General features: G+C 34.9%; 1 protein-coding gene across 5 annotated transcripts in view; it reads left to right on the top strand.

The window, feature by feature from the left end:
• GRK4 (G protein-coupled receptor kinase 4) overlaps window positions 1–18,927 on the top strand; it is a 137,161-nt gene that overhangs the window by 86,034 nt on the left and 32,200 nt on the right. For 4 of the 5 annotated variants that reach the window (XM_074229873.1, XM_074229876.1, XM_074229874.1 and 1 more), the window contains 2 exons: window positions 1,849–1,989; window positions 13,689–13,879. In XM_074229873.1, coding sequence (XP_074085974.1) covers window positions 1,849–1,989; window positions 13,689–13,879 — 332 coding nt within the window. The remainder of the gene's footprint in view (window positions 1–1,848; window positions 1,990–13,688; window positions 13,880–18,927) is intronic. The other variant, XM_074229875.1, reaches the window with a different exon arrangement.

The raw sequence follows: 18,927 nt of genomic DNA, 5'->3' as shown, positions 1-18,927 counted from the left end.
CTCTACCATGCCCTTAAAAAATATGTTGGGAAGTCTTAGAATCTTGCAAGATCAGTACTTCTTCACCCTCTGAGTGGAATATGGAGCATAAACTCCATTTCAGGAGTAAGGGCAAGTTTGGCACTCCTCTTTTCCCACTTAGTGGGGCGCTCATTTTTCACTAATTTGACCTATTCCCTCTTGCCCCTTAACTGGATCTTCTCTCTCTCTCCCCTCTCTTCCTTTACCTTTTTATAAGTAATATCATTGCCCTTTGTACTCTCCTTGAGGACTGGAACTCTCTATTTTTCTTATTTGTATACTTCAAATTTAACATAGTGCCTGCCATTTAACAGAATGATTTTATGTTTGCATTTAGATATCCTCAAATTAGTGTCTATTTTTGAGTAATTTGACTGTTCAAAAGATGGGCATTTTTTTTTTTTTGGTAATTGGTCAGATTCCTCCCCCCCCCCCGATACTATCGTCCTCTTTGAGTCTCCCTTTTTCTTGTTACCTTCCAAAATGACAGTTCTAAATTATCTGGGTTTAAAATATTATAAGACTTATATGTAATCAGCTCTTAAGAAGTAGATTTACAAATACTCTTTGTTTCCCTTAATATTAAGGAACATTAAGCAGCTACTAGCCTGCTTAGGCACTAGGGATAAAGGCAACAAAAACAACCCTCGATCCCAAGGTGCATTCTGCATGTTAAAGGGGTCGGGTACATTGGTAAAGAAAAGAAATAGAGCACAAACAGCTCAGGGATCAGGAAAGCCTTGCTCTGTTCAGTGCACCTCAGCTATGTATGACGGGGGATTGGCCATTGAAGGGGCAGAGGTAAAGGACATGAATTCCTGATATTCAGGCCAGCCTGTGCCAAGGCAACATGCATGGAGGTAGAGGGTAAGGAAACAGACCAGTCTGACTGGAGCACAGTATGCAAGGCAGGGCTGGCTGACATGGAGGGAGGAGGTATCATGAAACAGAGTGGGTATTTTGTATGTAATCCTAGAGACAATAGAGAATTACTGAAGTAAAAATGTAATGGAGGGGGCAGCTAGGTGGCGCAGTGGATAGAGCACCAGCCCTGGTATCAGGAGTACCTGAGTTCAAATCTGTCCTCAGACACTTAATAATTACCCAACTGTGTGGCCTTGGGAAAGCCACTTAACCCCATTGCCTTGAAAAAACCTAAAAAAAAAATGTAATGGATTTTGTATCTTGACTTTTTTGCTTTTTCATCTAATGCAATTTAAATTTAAAAATAATGATAGCTCATATTTATATACCATATTTCTTCAATTACCCTATGAAGGAGGCGATTTAAATATTCCCGCTTTATAGAAAGTAAAGGTTGGAGGAGATTGTGATTTGCCAAAGTTGTATTGTAAGAATATCAAAGATGGGGCTCAAATCCTAGTTTTCTGAGATCAAACCCAGTCACCAGCTTATAGTCTTTGAAAGAATAATATGACTTCAATGGATATACTATATTTAAATTTTAATATATTTTTGTAGCCTGCTTACAGATTTCTAATAGTCTTCTTGGTTGAATTATTCTGTTCTTCATTGCTATAGATGGATTTGGAAGAAAAAAGATATTTTTAACAAAATTTTAAAAATGAAATTAATGGGGGCAGCTAGATGATACAGTGAATAGAGCACTGGCCCTGGAGTCAGGAGGACCTGAGTTCAAATCCGGCCTCAGACACTTAATAATTGCCTAGCTGTGTGTCCTTGGGCAAGTCACTTAACCCCATCGCCTTGCAAAAAAAAACTAAAACAAAAATAAAATAAATAGAATTAAAGATCATTTTATCCTAGAAAACATCAGAAGTATATGAATCTCTTTTTTTTCTTTAGGTGTGTGCCTGCCAAGTACGGGCAACAGGAAAAATGTATGCTTGTAAAAAGCTAGAAAAAAAGAGAATTAAGAAAAGGAAAGGAGAATCCATGGCATTAAATGAAAAGAGAATTTTGGAAAAAGTACATAGTAGGTTTGTAGTAAGTATCTTTTCCTCAATCTTATAAAGTTTAAATAATGTTAATTGTTTTACTTATCTACAACAGTGATGGTCATATTCCAATAGAAAACAGGAATCACTAATCCATATATAAAGAACCCCAAAGATCACATGTTAAGTTACTTTTAAAATGTAATGGTATCTATGTTTTGTTGTTATTGTTGTTTGTTTATTTCAGTCATGTCTAACGCTTCATGACTTCATTTGTTGATTTATTGGCAAAGATACTAAACTAGTTTGCCATTTACTTCTCTAGTTCATTTTGCAGATGAGGAAACTGAGACAAATAGGGTGAAATGACTTGCCCAGGATAACACAGTTAGTAAGTATCTTGAGTTCAGATTTGAATTCAGGACTGGACAAGAGTCCAAGTCTGTCATTTTATCTACTGCGTGATTCATGTTTTATTGCATTTTTATTTATTTTATTTGTTATTTCCCATTATTTCCTTAAACTATTTGGGCTTCACTTGAGAGTAATACAGGTTGCATATGGCATTTTTGACACATCTGCTCCTACAGTATTTCCATCTGAAACCTACTTCTGAACTGACCAGTCTCTCCAGTTGGAGCTGTGTCTTTGGAAATCACAGTATTTTTTTGATCTTGTGTTCATTTTTAGCAGCTTATATTATTAACATGTCATTACTTAGCATTTTAGTGATATAATTTTATATTTTATTTTTATTTGTATTATTATTTATATATATTTGTATAAATCCTTTGTCCATTTTATACTTGCTCACAGTAATTTAGATTTCTTTTTAACAAACAAAGCTATGTACAGGTAAACATTCTGATATTTGGTATATGTTTTTTTTAATGCTACATAGGAATAGGCATTCATTAATAATTATAATTTTTTTCAAAGTGAAACATTCTGTTTAGAAATTTTTATTTGCACTCTACTAAATGTTGTGGTGAGTAGAATAAGATAGTCATCACAGTTCTTTGTCATTAGAACAATATTGTTGAACGTTAAGTTTTTTAATACCATTATTTTGGTTTTTAGGGGAACAGCCTTTTTACCCTAAGGGTTTTGCACTCTGTGCCCTATTATTATTATGTTACTGTTGCTTTTGTAATTTAGGAATTTGTATGAATGGTTAAAAAAATCACATTAATTGAGATATTTTCAATACTGTTATAATCCTGCCATTAAGAAGAGAAGTTTGACATGCAAAAGATAAAATGAAATAGATTCTGGTACGCCAAAAGTTATTCCTAAAAAGAAAACCACGTACTTCATTTTCATTTTAACACAGGTTTTGTTGAGGAGAATTCTATAACATAAAATATATATATTTTCTTTCCTTCAGACATCACCTTATTAATAATGGCCTAAAATGTCATTTAAGAGTTAATATTCGGGCAGCTAGGTGGCGCAGTGGATAGAGCACCGGCCCTGGAGTCAGGAGTACCTGGGTTCAAATGCAGACTCAGACACTTAATAATTACCTAGCTGTGTGGCCTTGGGCAAGCCACGTAACCCCATTGCCTTGCAAAAAAAAAAAAAAAGAGTTAATTTTCCAGTCTCATGTAATTATCTTGTTTTTAATTAAATTGTTAGAATCCACATGGTATTATAAAGCACTGTACTTAAAGTCAAAAGGCCTAGGTTGAAACCTGGCTGTCCCTGTGACTGCAGGCAAAAAGTTTCTTTTTTTCTTTTTTTTTTAGGTGTTTTTTTTTTTTTGCAAGGCAAATGGGGTTACGTGGCTTGCCCAAGGCCACACAGCTAGGTAATTATTAAGTGTCTGTGACTGGATTTGAACCCAGGTACTCCTGACTCCAGGACCGGTGCTCTATCCACTGCGCCACCTAGCCGCCCCCAAAAGTTTCTTAACCACCCTGAGCCTCGGAGGTTTGTGAAATGAGGATAATCATATTATATATACATTAATTACTTTATCTCATAGAATTGTAGAAATGATTAACTATGTAAAATGCCTTATCAATTTTATAATGTTACATAACTATGCTCTAATGATAAAATGCTCTTAGGATTTTTTCTGAACATTCATATATCTTAATTTGCATTTTCAGTGACCATTAATTTAATGCAAATTAGCTGATGGAAAATATAACTTCTTAGCTGAGAGTCTGTAATCTATTAATTTTTTTTTACAATGCAAAAGTAATTTTGTTTGATTAGATTTATTTTTTCTACTGAAAACAAAATAATGTAATTTCCTTTAAATTTGCCACTACCATAGAATGTAGAAATTTCTCTTTTTTACTGAATTCATGCTTGTCAGTATTAATAGCAGTGGTAATATACCTCATTCATTATTTAATATGGCAAAAATTATAGAGTATACTTGTAAATTATATTAGAAATCCCAATCACAGAGTTTGGGAGAGTTGTTGGCTAGTTCTTTCTGACAAAGCTAGATGTGCCTTCTACCAATTTTAGCATCCACATTTTATATATTGAAAGGATTCTTATAAAAGTCAATAGATCAGAGAAGCTAGGTAGCACAGTAATAGAGTACTGGCCCTGTCCTCAGGAGGACTTGAGCTCAAATGTGGCCTCAGACACTTAATAATTACCTAGCTGTGTGACCTTGGGCAAGTCACTTAACCCCATTACCTTGCAAAAACTATAAAAAATATCTGTAGATCACTATGGATAGGAGTGCTGAACTTGGAGGAAAAACACCCAAGTTCAATCTAGCCTCAGTCACTTAGTTGTCCATTTGACCTTGGACAAGATAACCACCTGTTAAATGTGATAATTATAGCTACCTACCTAGATTGCTGTTTTGGGGTTCAAGTGAGATAACAGAAAAAGTCTTTGCATATCTTAAAGTGCTTATAAATTAAAGTAAATACTATTACTACTTGTACTTTTTCTTATTCTTTTTTCTGCTTATTTCTGCAACAAAACCAATTCCTTTTAATAAGAAACTAGTTTTTTTTCTTCCTATCTTTCAAAATTATGACAATTCAAAAAATACAGAAAACTGTAAAATGTCTATCAGTCTTGCAAAGGTTCTCTTCAGGTTCTGCAGTGATGGTGACAGGGTGACTCAAAAAGATGACCTGAGAGTCAAATGAATAAGTATTTTCTTCCTCTTAGCATCTCTCCTCAGTTGGTTATCTCCAGTTTATCCTGTATATAGCTGATTTGTATGTGATCTACATGTGTCTCCCCAGTTAGATGGTGAAACTCCCAGAGGCAGGGGCTGTCTGGTGCCCTCCTTTGCATCCTCTTCTCTTGGCACCTAGCCTGGCCCATCATGAGCACTTTAGTCAGTATTGGTGACCTGACTAACAGCTATATAACCTTGAAAACAAAAGTTAGTTTAACTAGAGGAAAGGCTGACTTATAAGTTCTCCTTGGATTTGAAGTTGGTTTTCCTACATACTCACCTATTAAGTCCATGGTCATTTTATTTGCCGGGATCTTAATAAACAATTACAAAAAGTCACTATAAAACTCATATAGATTATGTTGTTTGTGCAGGGAAGTAGAGAAATTTTGAAAAGTTTTATAAGACCCTCCACATTAAGTTGGCATACACTTTAATTCTCAGTAACTTTAATGCAACAATACACATAGGGTAAGAAGGCAAGAATTTGTTGGACAGTTTGATTCTAGATTAATAAAGAGAATGAAGGTAATATATGATTTAGATTGCACAAAAAATCATGTTTATGGAATGCTTTGTTTAAGAAGTCAGGAAGTAGTAGACATAAGTATATAAACTTTATTTTGCCAGAAACAGAGTGATTACCAATATAGGAATAATTTCAGAATCATTTATCCATGTGTAGTCAGACCATCAGCTTAAAGCCAAAATCAAGATCAATGCAAAATTATAAGAAAAAATATGAAAATTCCAGCTTAAATTTGAAAAATATATATTCACTACAGAAAATAAGAAATGACAAAAGAACATTGCTTCAGACCATCATCATTTCCTTAGAAAACGTAATTGTAGTAAATTATTGATTGTAACAAGGAGGCCAAAATAGCCTAGAAACTACCTCAACAATAAAATACTAAATCTACATACAAAGAAATTTGGTAGCCATAGCTACTATGGTTAGTATACAAGTTTATTAAATTGTACTGTGGAATATAGAAAAAACCATGAGCAGTATCACTTCCTAAAATTGTGATAAGTTAGTGTCATAAAAAGCAAATTTATAAGAATCTCGAAAAATTGCTTAAGCCAGATCATCCTTAAAGTCTTTGACTCAATTTATTAAGTATTTATTAAATACTGTATAAAGACATTGGGTTAAAAGTTGAAGATACATTCATGGAGTAAAATAGTTTTCCCTCCCCTAAAGAATCTATGAAATGGAACTAGGAAAAAAAACAAGAAATGAGAAGAAAATGTAAAAGATCTGCCTTGTGAGAAACTTGTTCCCATCCTCAGTCTTTTGGGTGTGCATTGCAAAGAGAAAAATGATTCTAAAGAAAACAGGAGCAGACAGTGCATTGACCCAACTGGGTCTACACAGTGAAGATTCGCCCTGAAAGTGAAATAGTTTTGAGAACAGAGAGAAAACAGTTCTGAAGATAACACTCATCACAAATTTAGTAGGCACTTTATATATGTTGGTTTCTGTACTAGGTTCTAGAATACAAAGATAAAAGTAAAATAGACCTTGCCCTCAGACATGAAAGAATATAAAAAGTACCAGTAAACTTGGTTGGGGACAAACACAAAAAAGAGAATTAGGAAAGGCCTCCTAGAACTGATATTTGAACTTAGCTTTGAAGGAAATAAAGGATTCTAAGGGACGTTGGTGAGAGGAAATAATATTCCAAGCATTGGGGACAGTTTGAACAAATTGTCAGAGATGGCTCTCTTTTATGAGGAACTGTAAAGAAGATGGGTTTGACTGGACCAAAGAGTGCTTGTAGGGGGATGTGTGTATATTAAAATTGGAAAGGTAGACTAGTGCCTAGATTTAAATGTCAAAGAGGAATATAAATGACATATCTGAAAGAAAGAAGATAGCAAATGCCTAGAAAAAGAAATTTATACACATTATTTTTAGAAAAAGCAACAGTTAAATTAATAACTACTAACTCATATACCTAGTTTCTCATCTCTGTAAATCTACACAAATTATTTACTTGCATATTGAGTGTATATTTAATAAAGATCTGAAAAGAGAAGTCCTTTGCAAATTACATTCTTTAGCAAACTACAAGTTTATTGCCTGAAACTATTGCCTGAAAGGCATGGAGAATGCTAGTTCCCAGTATGTTTATTATTTGTTGAATATGGAAAGCATTTGGTTCAAAACTAAATGCTGCTGTAAAAACTTCCTTTGTATTCAGATGTTAAAATCATAGAAGACTCTTTGAGGGATGCAATGACTTGTATAGCTTTGTTTGACAGCCAATTATTAACATCATTCAATCTATAAAATGGGCATTTGAACTCCTATTGGTGATAGATCTTTGATATAATATTGTTTGCTGATGATATATTGATTGTATTGATATAAATCGTGATAGCCTCCTAACAATTAAAGTTGCTCATCTCCAAAGCTTAATTGGGCAGGTAGACCTGGAGGCAGGAAGACTCCTGAGTTCCATTTTAGCTCCAGACACTTAGTGTGTTACCCTGAGCAAGTCACTTGACCTTGTCTGCCTCAGTTTCCTCATCTGTAAAATGAACTGGAGAAAAGAATGGTGAACCACTCTAGTATCTTTGTCAAGAAAACTAGGGGCAGCTAGGTGGCACAGTGGATAGAGCACAGGCCCTGGAGTCAGGAGGACCTGAGTTCAAATTCAACCTCAGGCACTTAATAATTGTCTAACTGTGATCTTGGCAAGTCACTTAACCCCATTGCCTTGCAAAAAAAAAAAAACCCAAAACAAGAAAACTTCAAATGGGGTCACAAAGAGTTAGTTTCAAACAACAATAAAAGGTCAGTGGAGAGGTACATGTTTACAATGAATAGTCAAAAAAATAGGCAAAAGGTGACTAAAATATGTGATTAAAGGGATACGTGAAGATCTCAACAGCCTTAGTACAATTTTAAGCATTAATTGATTAATTGACAATAATGGGACTGAGACTTTTAGGACCCTCTATCTCCAGCAGAAAGATAAATCTGTAATACAGTGAGAGTAAGCACTAACTGGTATGCTAGTCAGCTCATTTCTTCAATCTGTGTTATTGGAATACCAAAAGCCCTAGGAGAACGTTCCCAAAGACATGAGTGGATAATTTACAGAACGTGGATAGGAATCACATGAGATGAGAAGGCATGAATGCACTTCTGCATCATTAAAAGGAATATCCCCCTTAATAATCAGATATATTTTATCTTTTTAGTCATCTTTTAACATTGATGATCGATATTGTCTTCTTTTCAATATTTAGATAATGTCCTTCTTACAAACCATCTCCTGACAAATAGACACTTAGTGATTTAACTTATTTTACTTCTCTAATGAATTTGATACTTTCAAGTAACAAAGTATTTTATCCCTGGTCTGGGCTTCTATCAGATAGAACTACCTTTCAGTGTTCCTGTATGTTAATATCTTTTCCACAGCTTTGTTTCAAACTTGTTCACTTTCATAATAAGAGTCCCTCAGAGCACGGTCCTTCATCATTTATATTTATTTGAGAGAACTTAAATAATTTTCACTTTTATGGATTTTTTTACCTATGTGGACAAGTTTTTTTTCTTATCCATAAACTTAGTCTTAAATATCTGAATTCGTTCTTATGGGACATTTAAGATATCTTGCCAGATGTTCAGATAACTCAGATATAGGTGGATTGTTATTTGGTTTATTTGAGATGTAATAGATATGAAACCATTAAGTGATAAGTGGTAACTCATGAATTATCATGCAGTTGTCAGCAATTACTTGCCATCTTTAATCCTCTTTCATAGGAGGATTATCCTTCTACTATCCAGTGCCGGGAATAGCAGAATTATTTTACATTTACCCTCAGACTATGGAATAGATGACACTTCCTACTATTCTTTTCATACATCATTTGCATGTCTCCCTTCCTTGATTCGAGCTGTGGTCTTCTTTTCCCTGGTTTGCTATATTAGAGCCATCTGACGTTATTTTTCTCCTTTCAGCACTATCCCATAGAATCTCTTCTTATACTGTCACCAAACTTGACTTTTCACATTAGTCCCTTCTTCTGAGTTGTGGTAACTTCCTGTTAGGCTGCACATTCAAGTCAGTGGTTCTTACCAATTGCTGTCATTTACTAAAGAAATGCCGGCTATATGCTGAGTGTATATCAAAGTGCCCAAATTATTTTCCTCCCTCATTTTATCTCATCTATTTGACAACATGCATAACTATCCAATGCCACCTCCATAAGTTCATTTGTTCCTGCCTGATTCTTCTCTGAAGCACAACCTAAGATGGCCTTTGATTTTTTTCTTCTCCACCCTCTTCATCCCCTATCCTCCCTGAAACTTCACCCTCTTTACCTCCCTGCTGGAAGATCTGTTGTAGATATTAAACTTACACAGTTTTTCATTCTCTGTCACATACATCCATATTTATTCTTACCTTTTGAAATAAAAGTGCCTTTGACTTGTAAAAACCTTACTTTTTTGTATATTGGTTTTATTCTGAATTCTTTATTTCTGATCTACTTTCATGTTCCTTAGACTTAAAATATAGTCATTACTAGAACAATGTATGTCTGGGTAATTCTTTTGCTCAATGCTCTGTACATTTTAGAACTTGATAAGAGTACTTAAAATGACTTAGGGATGCTTGTGCCTAGTACATTTTTTCTTCTTAAACTACTTCTGTGTATGATTTTTTTGGAGTTGGATTTTTTTTGGCAAGGCAATGGGGTTAAGTGACTTGCCTAAGGTCACACAGCTAGGTAATTATTAAGTGTATGAGGCCAGATTTGAACTCCTGACTCCAGGGCCAGTGCTCTATCCGCTGCACCACCTAGCTGCCTCTTGTGTATGACTTCTTGAAAAGTCAGAATCGTCTTTTTAATTGAATAGCTTCTTTGACAATTCATCTTAATCTTTTTTACTTCATATTTTACCTTTTTAGGTCCAATTGCATGTTGAAATGTTGAATAATTAATGTCAGGAGCACCAGAAATATATTCTTCTTTAAGAGGATCCTTTTAAGTTATTATGTAAGGAGGTTCAGATATTGAATCATACTTCCATGAAATGACAGGAAACATAACTAATAAGAATTAGCTTGGTAAACCAAAAAGATCTAAATTGAAAGGGAAATTTGAATTCTAGTAGCATTCACTATATAAATTTGAATACCATATAAATTTGAAAATAAAACCTAGAAATATGTAAATTTTAGTTGACTTTAAGCTAAAAGAGTTCAAGTTTAATCCCTTTGCCTTGAATCAAAGATAAATGATATAGGAAATAAGATTAGATTTAATCATGTACAATACTAAGAAATAATATCTTTTATTCTTATCTGTATTTGATCATTAATTCTCAGTAGGATGCAATAAAAATCAATTCTTCCTAAACCCCAAAAAGCCCTTTTCTGCATTTTAAAAACTATTGATTTTTTTGTCTAACTTTTCTTTTGACTAGAATATTTTCCTTATTCTCTCTCACAAAAGTTGATAAAGCTGTGTGGAGTTTGTCATTCATGAAAAAAATCTCACTGGTTATTGGTTATTAAAGGAATCTTACCCTCTTATATTTTTTTGTGAGATAATTGGGGTTAAGTGACTTGCCAAGGGTCACACAACTAGTGACTGTCTGAGTTTGAATTTGAACTCAGAACTCTTCTGACTCCAGAGCCAGTTATTTAGCTGCCCCCTTCTTAGCATTTTTGAAATCCCAGGCAGGAAAAAAAATTGCTGCTCTTTCCTAGCTGTGTGTGCCCATTTAAAAATTTTGATTAATAACAATTTTGATTTAACTGCTTGATAAATTGAGCACTTATAACTCTGGTGTCTTAGATATATACATGAATGTACATCAGTTTCCTTATCTCTGAAATGAGAGAATTAGAGTATATATCATTGATATATACTAAGGTTTCTTCTCCATTTTCCACTGTGGGATGTAGTTATTTATTGTCACGCTCTTCAAAGGTAAGTGGTCATTCACCACACACTGGTTTGCCCTTTTAAAAAGTGTCTGGGGATCATGACTGATACTAGGAAAATTGAAGCCTCATCTTTTTTATGCTGAAACCCTTCATCTTGTTTCCCCTTACCTATGATATTTAAACAAAGGGTAATGACCACTTCCTCAGATGGAAAATACTTTTTCAAATAAGCTGTTGGACTAGATAACCTTGGAGGTCCCTCTCGTGGGGCAGGGGAAAAAGTGGTGAACTAGAGAGGTCTTGCTAAATATGGTGCTAAAATACAGGTAAATGACTAATATTTTTCGACAGGAATTAAAGTAAAGTTTATTGGTCTGTGGTTTATGGTCTCTGTTCTCTTTCCACTTTGAGAAATGGTGACATTTGTGCTTCCTCAGTGCTTCTCTACCTCTCTCATTCTCCACATTCAAAGAACACAGTCAGTTAATTCACTGACATTGTACTTAGCAAACAACAAAAAATCCAAAACCAGCTCTCAATAGCAGAATCAATAACTCTTTATTTTCCAACTCATAACACTCTAATGTCTTGTTTCTCCTTCCCCTTATCTGACTATACTTACTCAAAGGATCATCATTCATGAAAGGGGAACCTGTTTATGGGTTTACCCTAGGACTCTTTCCTAGGCCATCTTCTCCTATCTCTTGGAGAGCTCCTAATGGGTTGTTAGCCCTGTATAGATGACTACTAGATCTTTATGTCCAACTCCCTTCTCTTGCCTGAGCTTCAGTCCTAGACTACCAAAATTGCTTGTCTGAACATCTCTACTTGGATGTCCCATAAGCAACTCAGATTCATTGCATCCCCTGAAATCTACATTTTTTTCCTAACTTGCCTGTTTCTTTTTTAAAATTAATTTTTAGTAAAGATATTATTTTAGGTTTACAATTTCCCCCCAATCTTACTTCCCCCCCCCTGCCCATGGATAGCAATCTGTCAGTACATTGATCCAAATTGGGTGTGATGAGAGAGAAATCATATCCTTAGAGAAGAGACAAGAAGTCTAAGAGGTAACAAGATCAGACAACAAGATATCTGGTTTTTTTTTTTCTAAATTAAAGGGAATAGTCCTTGAACTCTGTTCAAACTCCACAGCTCCTTATCTGGATACAGATGGCACTCTCCTTTGCAGACAGCCCAAAATTGCTCCCAATTGTTGCACTGATGGAATGAGCGATTCCTTCAAGGTTGATCATCACTCCCATGTTGCTGTTAGGGTATACAGTGTTTTTCTGGTTCTGCTCATCTCACTCAGCATCAGTTCATGCAAATCCCTCCAGGCTTCCCTGAAATCCCAGTCCCTCCTGGTTTCTAATAGAACAATAGTGTTCCATGAAATATATATATATATATATATATATATATATATATATATATATATATATATATATATATATATATTGAAGGACATTTACTTGATTTCCAATTCTTTGCCACCACAAACAGGGCTGCTATAAATATTTTTTGTACAAGTAATGTTTTTACCCTTTTTCATCATCTCTTCAGGAAAAAATGCTCTAAATCATTAATTATTAGAGAAATGCAAATTAAAGCTTCTCTGAGGTACCACCTCACACCTCTCAGATTGGCCAATATGACCAAAAAGGACAATGATCAATGTTGGAAGGGTTGTGGGAAATCTGGGACACTATTATACTGTTGGTGGAGCTGTGAACTCATCCAACCCTTCTGGAGAGCTATTTGGAACTACGCCCAAAGGGCAACAAAAATGTGCATACCCTTTGACCCAGCAATACCACTTGCCTGTTTCTTTCAGTGACATTATCTGTCTTCCAGTAATTCAGGCTTGCAAGCTTGAAGTCATCTTTGACTTTTCCCTTTCCCTTTTCCTTTACCCAGTATCCAGGCAGTTTCCAAGACTTGTTACTTCTACCTCTACAACATATCTCTCTTCCTCTTATTCCTCATGTAGCTCTTATCTTCCTTAAAGCCCTCATTACATCTCTCCTTGGTATTAAATATCTCTGAATTTTCCTAGCCAAAAAATTATATAGAGATGTGTCTTTTCATCAGTCATAAAATAGTAAAAACAACAATCCAATAACTGGGACCCAATATTTGTTTATTGCACTGCTTTATAATACAATATTTATAACTAAGAATAATTAAATGTTTCCAGTAGTAAAGCATTTAATCATGTATTATTATATGTGAAATATTGTAATATATTCCAAAGTATTTAAGAAAGATAACATTTAATTCAAATATTATGAATAATTCCAGCAGTAAGTATCCATTGAATTTTCACAAATTTCACAGAGATGGAGCATATTATTTTGGTCTGAGGATAATCTTATTTGTTTTAGTAATTATAGGGCTATTTTCATTTGCATATTAAATTGGACTTTAAAATTCAAAATAATTATAGCCTAGATTATTCTTATTATTGTCGTGACAGTTTTATATATTCATGTATCATGTTTGTTCTTCCTTGCCCAATAAAATCTTTCTGATGTTTGCTGAATTGTAGTCTTGACATTTCATCTTCTCTTACCATTTTGTTTTGGTTTTTTAGACAGAATTAGAAGGAGAAAATAGAGAGAAAGACTAGTAACTATATCAGTAGATCTTTTTTGTTTTTAGGTTAGTTTATCCTACACATATGAAACAAAAGATGCTCTGTGTTTAGTATTAACCATCATGAATGGAGGGGATTTGAAGTTCCACATATACAACATGGGAAACCCTGGCTTGGATGAAGAGAGAGCCATATTCTATGCTGCAGAGCTGTGCTGTGGCTTGGAGGATTTACAAAGAGAAAGAATTGTTTACAGGTAAGAGTTTATGGCAGCAATGCCCTCTGTGAAGGTCCCTTCTCATTCATCATGGGAAGTCTAGCATGAAGGAGACCAGCTGTTCAGGAAGCCCATCCTGTGCCCTCAAAAAAATTGTGTTATATTAGGAAGATCACTTATGCTATTGAAATGTAGTTTTTAAAAATAAACACATTTCTTTTTTGTTTTCATTGAAGTTCATTTTTATAATATTCCTATCTTTATGGTTTCTACTGAATATATTATTAAAATAAACTTAAAGTAGACATATCTTTATGTTAGAAATTGACATTAATTTGATTAAATAATCCAAATGCTAGTCAAATAAGTATAAAAAGAAAACATTTGTCTTATTTCATAGATAATTCAGTTCATTCTTTTATATAAATTAGCATGAACCCAACAGAAAAAATCCAAGGAAAAATTTAAAAAAACAACAGTTATAGGGGCGGCTAGGTCGCACAGTGGATAGAGTACCAGTCCTGGATTCAAGAGTATCTGAGTCCAAATCTGGTCTCAGACACTTAATAATTACCTAGCTGTGTGGCCTTGTGCAAGCCACTTAACTCCATTGCCTTGCAAAACAAAACTAAAAAAAAAGAAAATCAACAGTTGTGATATGCTGTTTTTTTTAAACCTGAACATAATTTTTAAAGATTAGAAATGAATTTTATTCAGTAATATTGACTTCAAACATTTAAAGGAATTAAGGTTCATAAAATATAATGAATAATAAAATAAGGAAGAAATATAATATTTTTGAACTTAACCTTAAGCATTTTAGAAGCACTTTTTTATGGAAAACATTTAGTAACTAATAAATTCTTTTGGGAAGCAAGTATTCTTAACTCTTGTATATACTGTTAATAGTTTACCATATATATGTATATTTATATATATACATATATATATACAAAACATGCTAATTAAGGCCTTTTACCAATTTAAATTTTCTTTTCCCAGATTATGTTGAATTAGTCAGTTTTTCTGTTATCACAATCTCCTTTCCTCTCAAATGTTTTCCCAAAGTAAATGCCAAGGAACAAAATCAATTTCCTTTACCTTTTACCACTTATTCTGGACTGATAGTTAAATATTAAAGACTTACTCTTTGTACTCATCTAAAGCCAGCCCTTGCCTTCTGGGAGCTCATGAGCCTTGGATCAAGGCTGTTTAGAGGGAGAAGATAGGCATACAAATAACCTACAGTGAGAAAGAGCATAGGGTTTGAAGTCAGAGGACCTGTGTTCATCTCCCAGCACTGTTACTTATTATCTTGCTGGACTTCATCATCTGTAAGAGTGTTGAACAAAATGGTCTGAGGTTCCTTCCAACTTCAGCTCTGTGATCCTACAAAACATTGTGTTTTTGCTGTTTCAAGGAACAGTCATTTCATCAGTACTGATGAATATTTTAAATGCAAAGTCATTTAATATTGATTTCTGAGAATTACTGTGAGCAGAATATTCAATAATCTCTAGTTAATATGGTGACCATTACAATTTAAAACTAAATGCATAGAAAAGAACAAACATACTTTTATGAGATTCTTAGAAAAAAGAATCACTTCTAGCTGATGAAGCTTGAGGGAGAAGTATTACTTGAACTGGACTTTGAAGGTTGAGTTAGGGTATGAGGAGTTTGTAAAAATGATTTTATTGAGATAAAAGAGCATGAAAAATTCAACAAAAATATGAATGATCAAGTTTGGAGCATAGAATACTTGAAGGAAGTAATGTGAAATAAGACTGGAAGTTGTGTGGAGCCTTGAATGTTGGACCATGTGCATTTTACTTTATATCAATGAGGAAGCCATTCACTAAAGCAGTAGAATGACTTAATCATACCTTTATCTTAAGAATACTACTTTCAGGGGCGGCTAGGTGGCGCAGTGATTAGAGCACCGGCCCTGAAGTCAAGAGTACTTGAGTTAAAATTTGGCCTCAGACACTTAATAATTACCTAGCTGTGTGGCCTTGGGCAAGCCACTTAAGCCCATTTGCCTTGCAAAAACTAAAAACTCTGCCAAGATGGCAGAGAAGGCTGGGACTCTTCACCAAAACTCCTTCAAAAACTTTTAAAATCATAATGCCCTCAAATAAATTCTTGAGTGGCAGAATCCTCAAAAAGGATAGGGTGAAACAATTTTCCAGCCTGTGGCAACTTAAAAGTTTGACAGGAAAGGTCTATTGCACTGTGTAAGAGGAAAGTGCAGGACAGGTAGAAGACCCTCACAGACTAGGAGTGGGCCTTGGGAATGACTGAATCAGTAGGTGCAGCAACTGTTTCTGGAGCTCTCGACTTCAGTGAGGAAGTCAAACAACTGAACAGAAGTAGGTATAGGAGTGATGGTTGTTGTGGTTGTTATGGTTGTGATTGTGATTGTGGTTGTTATTTTGTCCTGGAAGTAGTATGTATCAGCTGCTAATTTCATTCATTTAGTCAAAATAAAACTGATACATACTGCTTTCAGGATAAAACAACAACTATCACTCCTCCTACTGCTGATAATTTGGGACAAACCAATGATTCAATTATGGATCGAAAGGGCAGTTGGTAGGTGGGTAGAGCTATACTCTATAATGTGCTATCCAGTTTGGTCTACTCATCCAGATACATTTGGATACCCAAAATAGGAATCTTTCATTTATCCTTGTTACATACTTGTATAAGTTTTGGTAATTAATACCTCTTAGAAAGAAATACTACAGTAAAAAATTCATATGCTTTGAAACATCTGACACAAGTTGGGTCTCTTATATCTGGTGAATGAATTGGATTGGAGAATGGAAAAAAAGACATCTACTCCATTCTGGAAGGAGTAGAGAGTTGTTGGACAACAGAAATGACTGCACTATAATGGAAATAGCTGAATTTGGAGTTGCAGACCCAAATTTGAATCTCATTTTTGCCCTTTCACTAGTCAAATGGTCTCAGACAAATTCTTTTACTTCTCTGAACTTCAAATCTCCAAACATCTTAGAGCATATGTCCAGTAGATAATTTTAACTCAGCATGTCCAAAACAAAACTTCTCTTTCTCCCTAATGTCCCTATTACAAGAGCAACACCGTTCACCCAACACTCTGGTTTACAACTTACAGTCGTTTACAACAATCCTTCTGGATTCCTCACAGTATCTCTCCCCCCACCACCACCCTCCCTCCAGTCTGTTACCTTTGTGATATCTCTCCAGTACATACCCATTCCCCTCTGGCACTGCCCCCACTCTGATACAGTCCTTCATCACCTCATACTGTGGCCTTCTGTTGGGTCTGGTTGCCTCAGGTCTCTCCCTACTCCAGTCTGTTCTTCATTGAGCCACTAAAGTGATTTTCCTAAAGTTCCACCTTCCATCCTGCAGAATCTCCTTATTGCCTCCAGTATCAAATACAAAATCCTATTTGGCATTCAAAGCTTTTTTATAACCAAGCCTCTTCTCAACCCTTCCAGTCTTCTTTTTTATTTATTTATGTATTTATTTATTTAAGGCAATGGGGCTTAAGTGACTTGTCACACAGCTAGGTCATTATTAAGTGTCTGAGGCTGGTCTTGAACTCAGGTCTTCCTGACTCTGGGGCCAGTGTTCTATCCACTGCACCACCTAGCTACCCCTACTTTCCAGTCTTCTTCAACCTTACCCACCTCCACATACTTTTAGATCCAGTGGCAGTGCCCTCCTTGATGTTGTCCAAACAGGACCCCTCATCTTGTGGTTCTCTGCCTTGTTCTGACTAGCCCCCATATCTGATATGTTCTCCCTCCTAATCTCTGCCTACTGATTTCCTTTAAGTCTCAATGAAAATTCTTAACCCTTTCCCCACCCCTCTACATTCTAGTACCTTCCCTCTTTTCATTATTTCTTATTCTGTATATAACTTGATTTACATGTTTTCTTTTTTGCAGGGTTTCTTCACCATTAGATTGTAAATTCCTTGAGGGCAGGAATTCACTTTTGCTTCTTTTTTTTTTATCACCAGCACTTAAAGCACAGTGCTGACTATGAAGCAGACTCTAAATAAATATTTACTATCACCAATCCATCTTCTACTGAAATGATTTTCCTAAAGCACAGGCCTAATCATGTCATTCTCCCGCTCAATATACTGTAGTTTGCTGCTCTTTTACCTTTAGGATTAGATATACAAGCTTCTCTGTTTGGCATTGAAAGGTCTCATAGTCTGGAGCCAGCTTGCCTTTGCCGACTGATGGCATTTTAACTCTCCCCTTCACTCACTCACACTTTGGCTTTGCCCAACTGACCTTGTTGGTCCTTACAGCAGCTAACTCCTATTTCTCCTCTGAGAGTCCTTTACTTTCTTAAAAGCTTAATTGAAATTCCACCTCCAATCTTGATCTTCCTCCACAAAAATTACTTTGTATTTATATAGTTTTTATATATTTACATACGTGTCTTAATAACAACAGCAACAACAATACCTAGCATTGATAGAACACTTTAAAGCAAACAGTTTTCTCAGCCTCATCTCATTTAAACCTTACAGCAACCCTGTGAGATGAAGGCAAGTATTATTGCCCTGTCTTCTAGATGAAGAAATGGGCATCAGAGAGGTCAAATGACTTGCAAAGTCACAAAGATAGATCATGTCAGATGGAACTTCAACCCAGTTTTCACTTTCTATCATGTAAACTCTTAGAAGAGTTTTTGGTTTTTAATTTCTATTCTCAATACCTACACAGTATTTGGAATATGGTGAGCCCTCAATAAATAACATTGATTCGGTGACACTCACTTCAAATAAGTTTTGCTTTATAGGTCTCGAAATGTCATTGAGAATGATTTAATTATATCCGATAGGAGAATATTAGCCAAATTTATCTAATATGAGATATTAATTTGAAGTCAAACTTTTAACATTTCAGACCAGATCAAATACTTTTGAGTAATGTATCTGTTTCTATGGATTTTTTTAATATCCTCCCCACCCCCACCCCCCAGGCTTCTGGTTGTCATCCTTGTTTTACTCAAGTTAGACTGTGAAAATTAGAATATTCTAATAACATCAAATAAGTATAAGTTGTCTGCTT

Source organism: Macrotis lagotis, chromosome 3 (assembly GCF_037893015.1).
Source record: "Macrotis lagotis isolate mMagLag1 chromosome 3, bilby.v1.9.chrom.fasta, whole genome shotgun sequence".
NCBI lineage: Eukaryota > Metazoa > Chordata > Mammalia > Peramelemorphia > Peramelidae > Macrotis > Macrotis lagotis.
The sequence above is the reverse complement of the archived record's forward strand: the minus strand, read 5'-3'. Positions and strand labels throughout refer to the sequence as shown.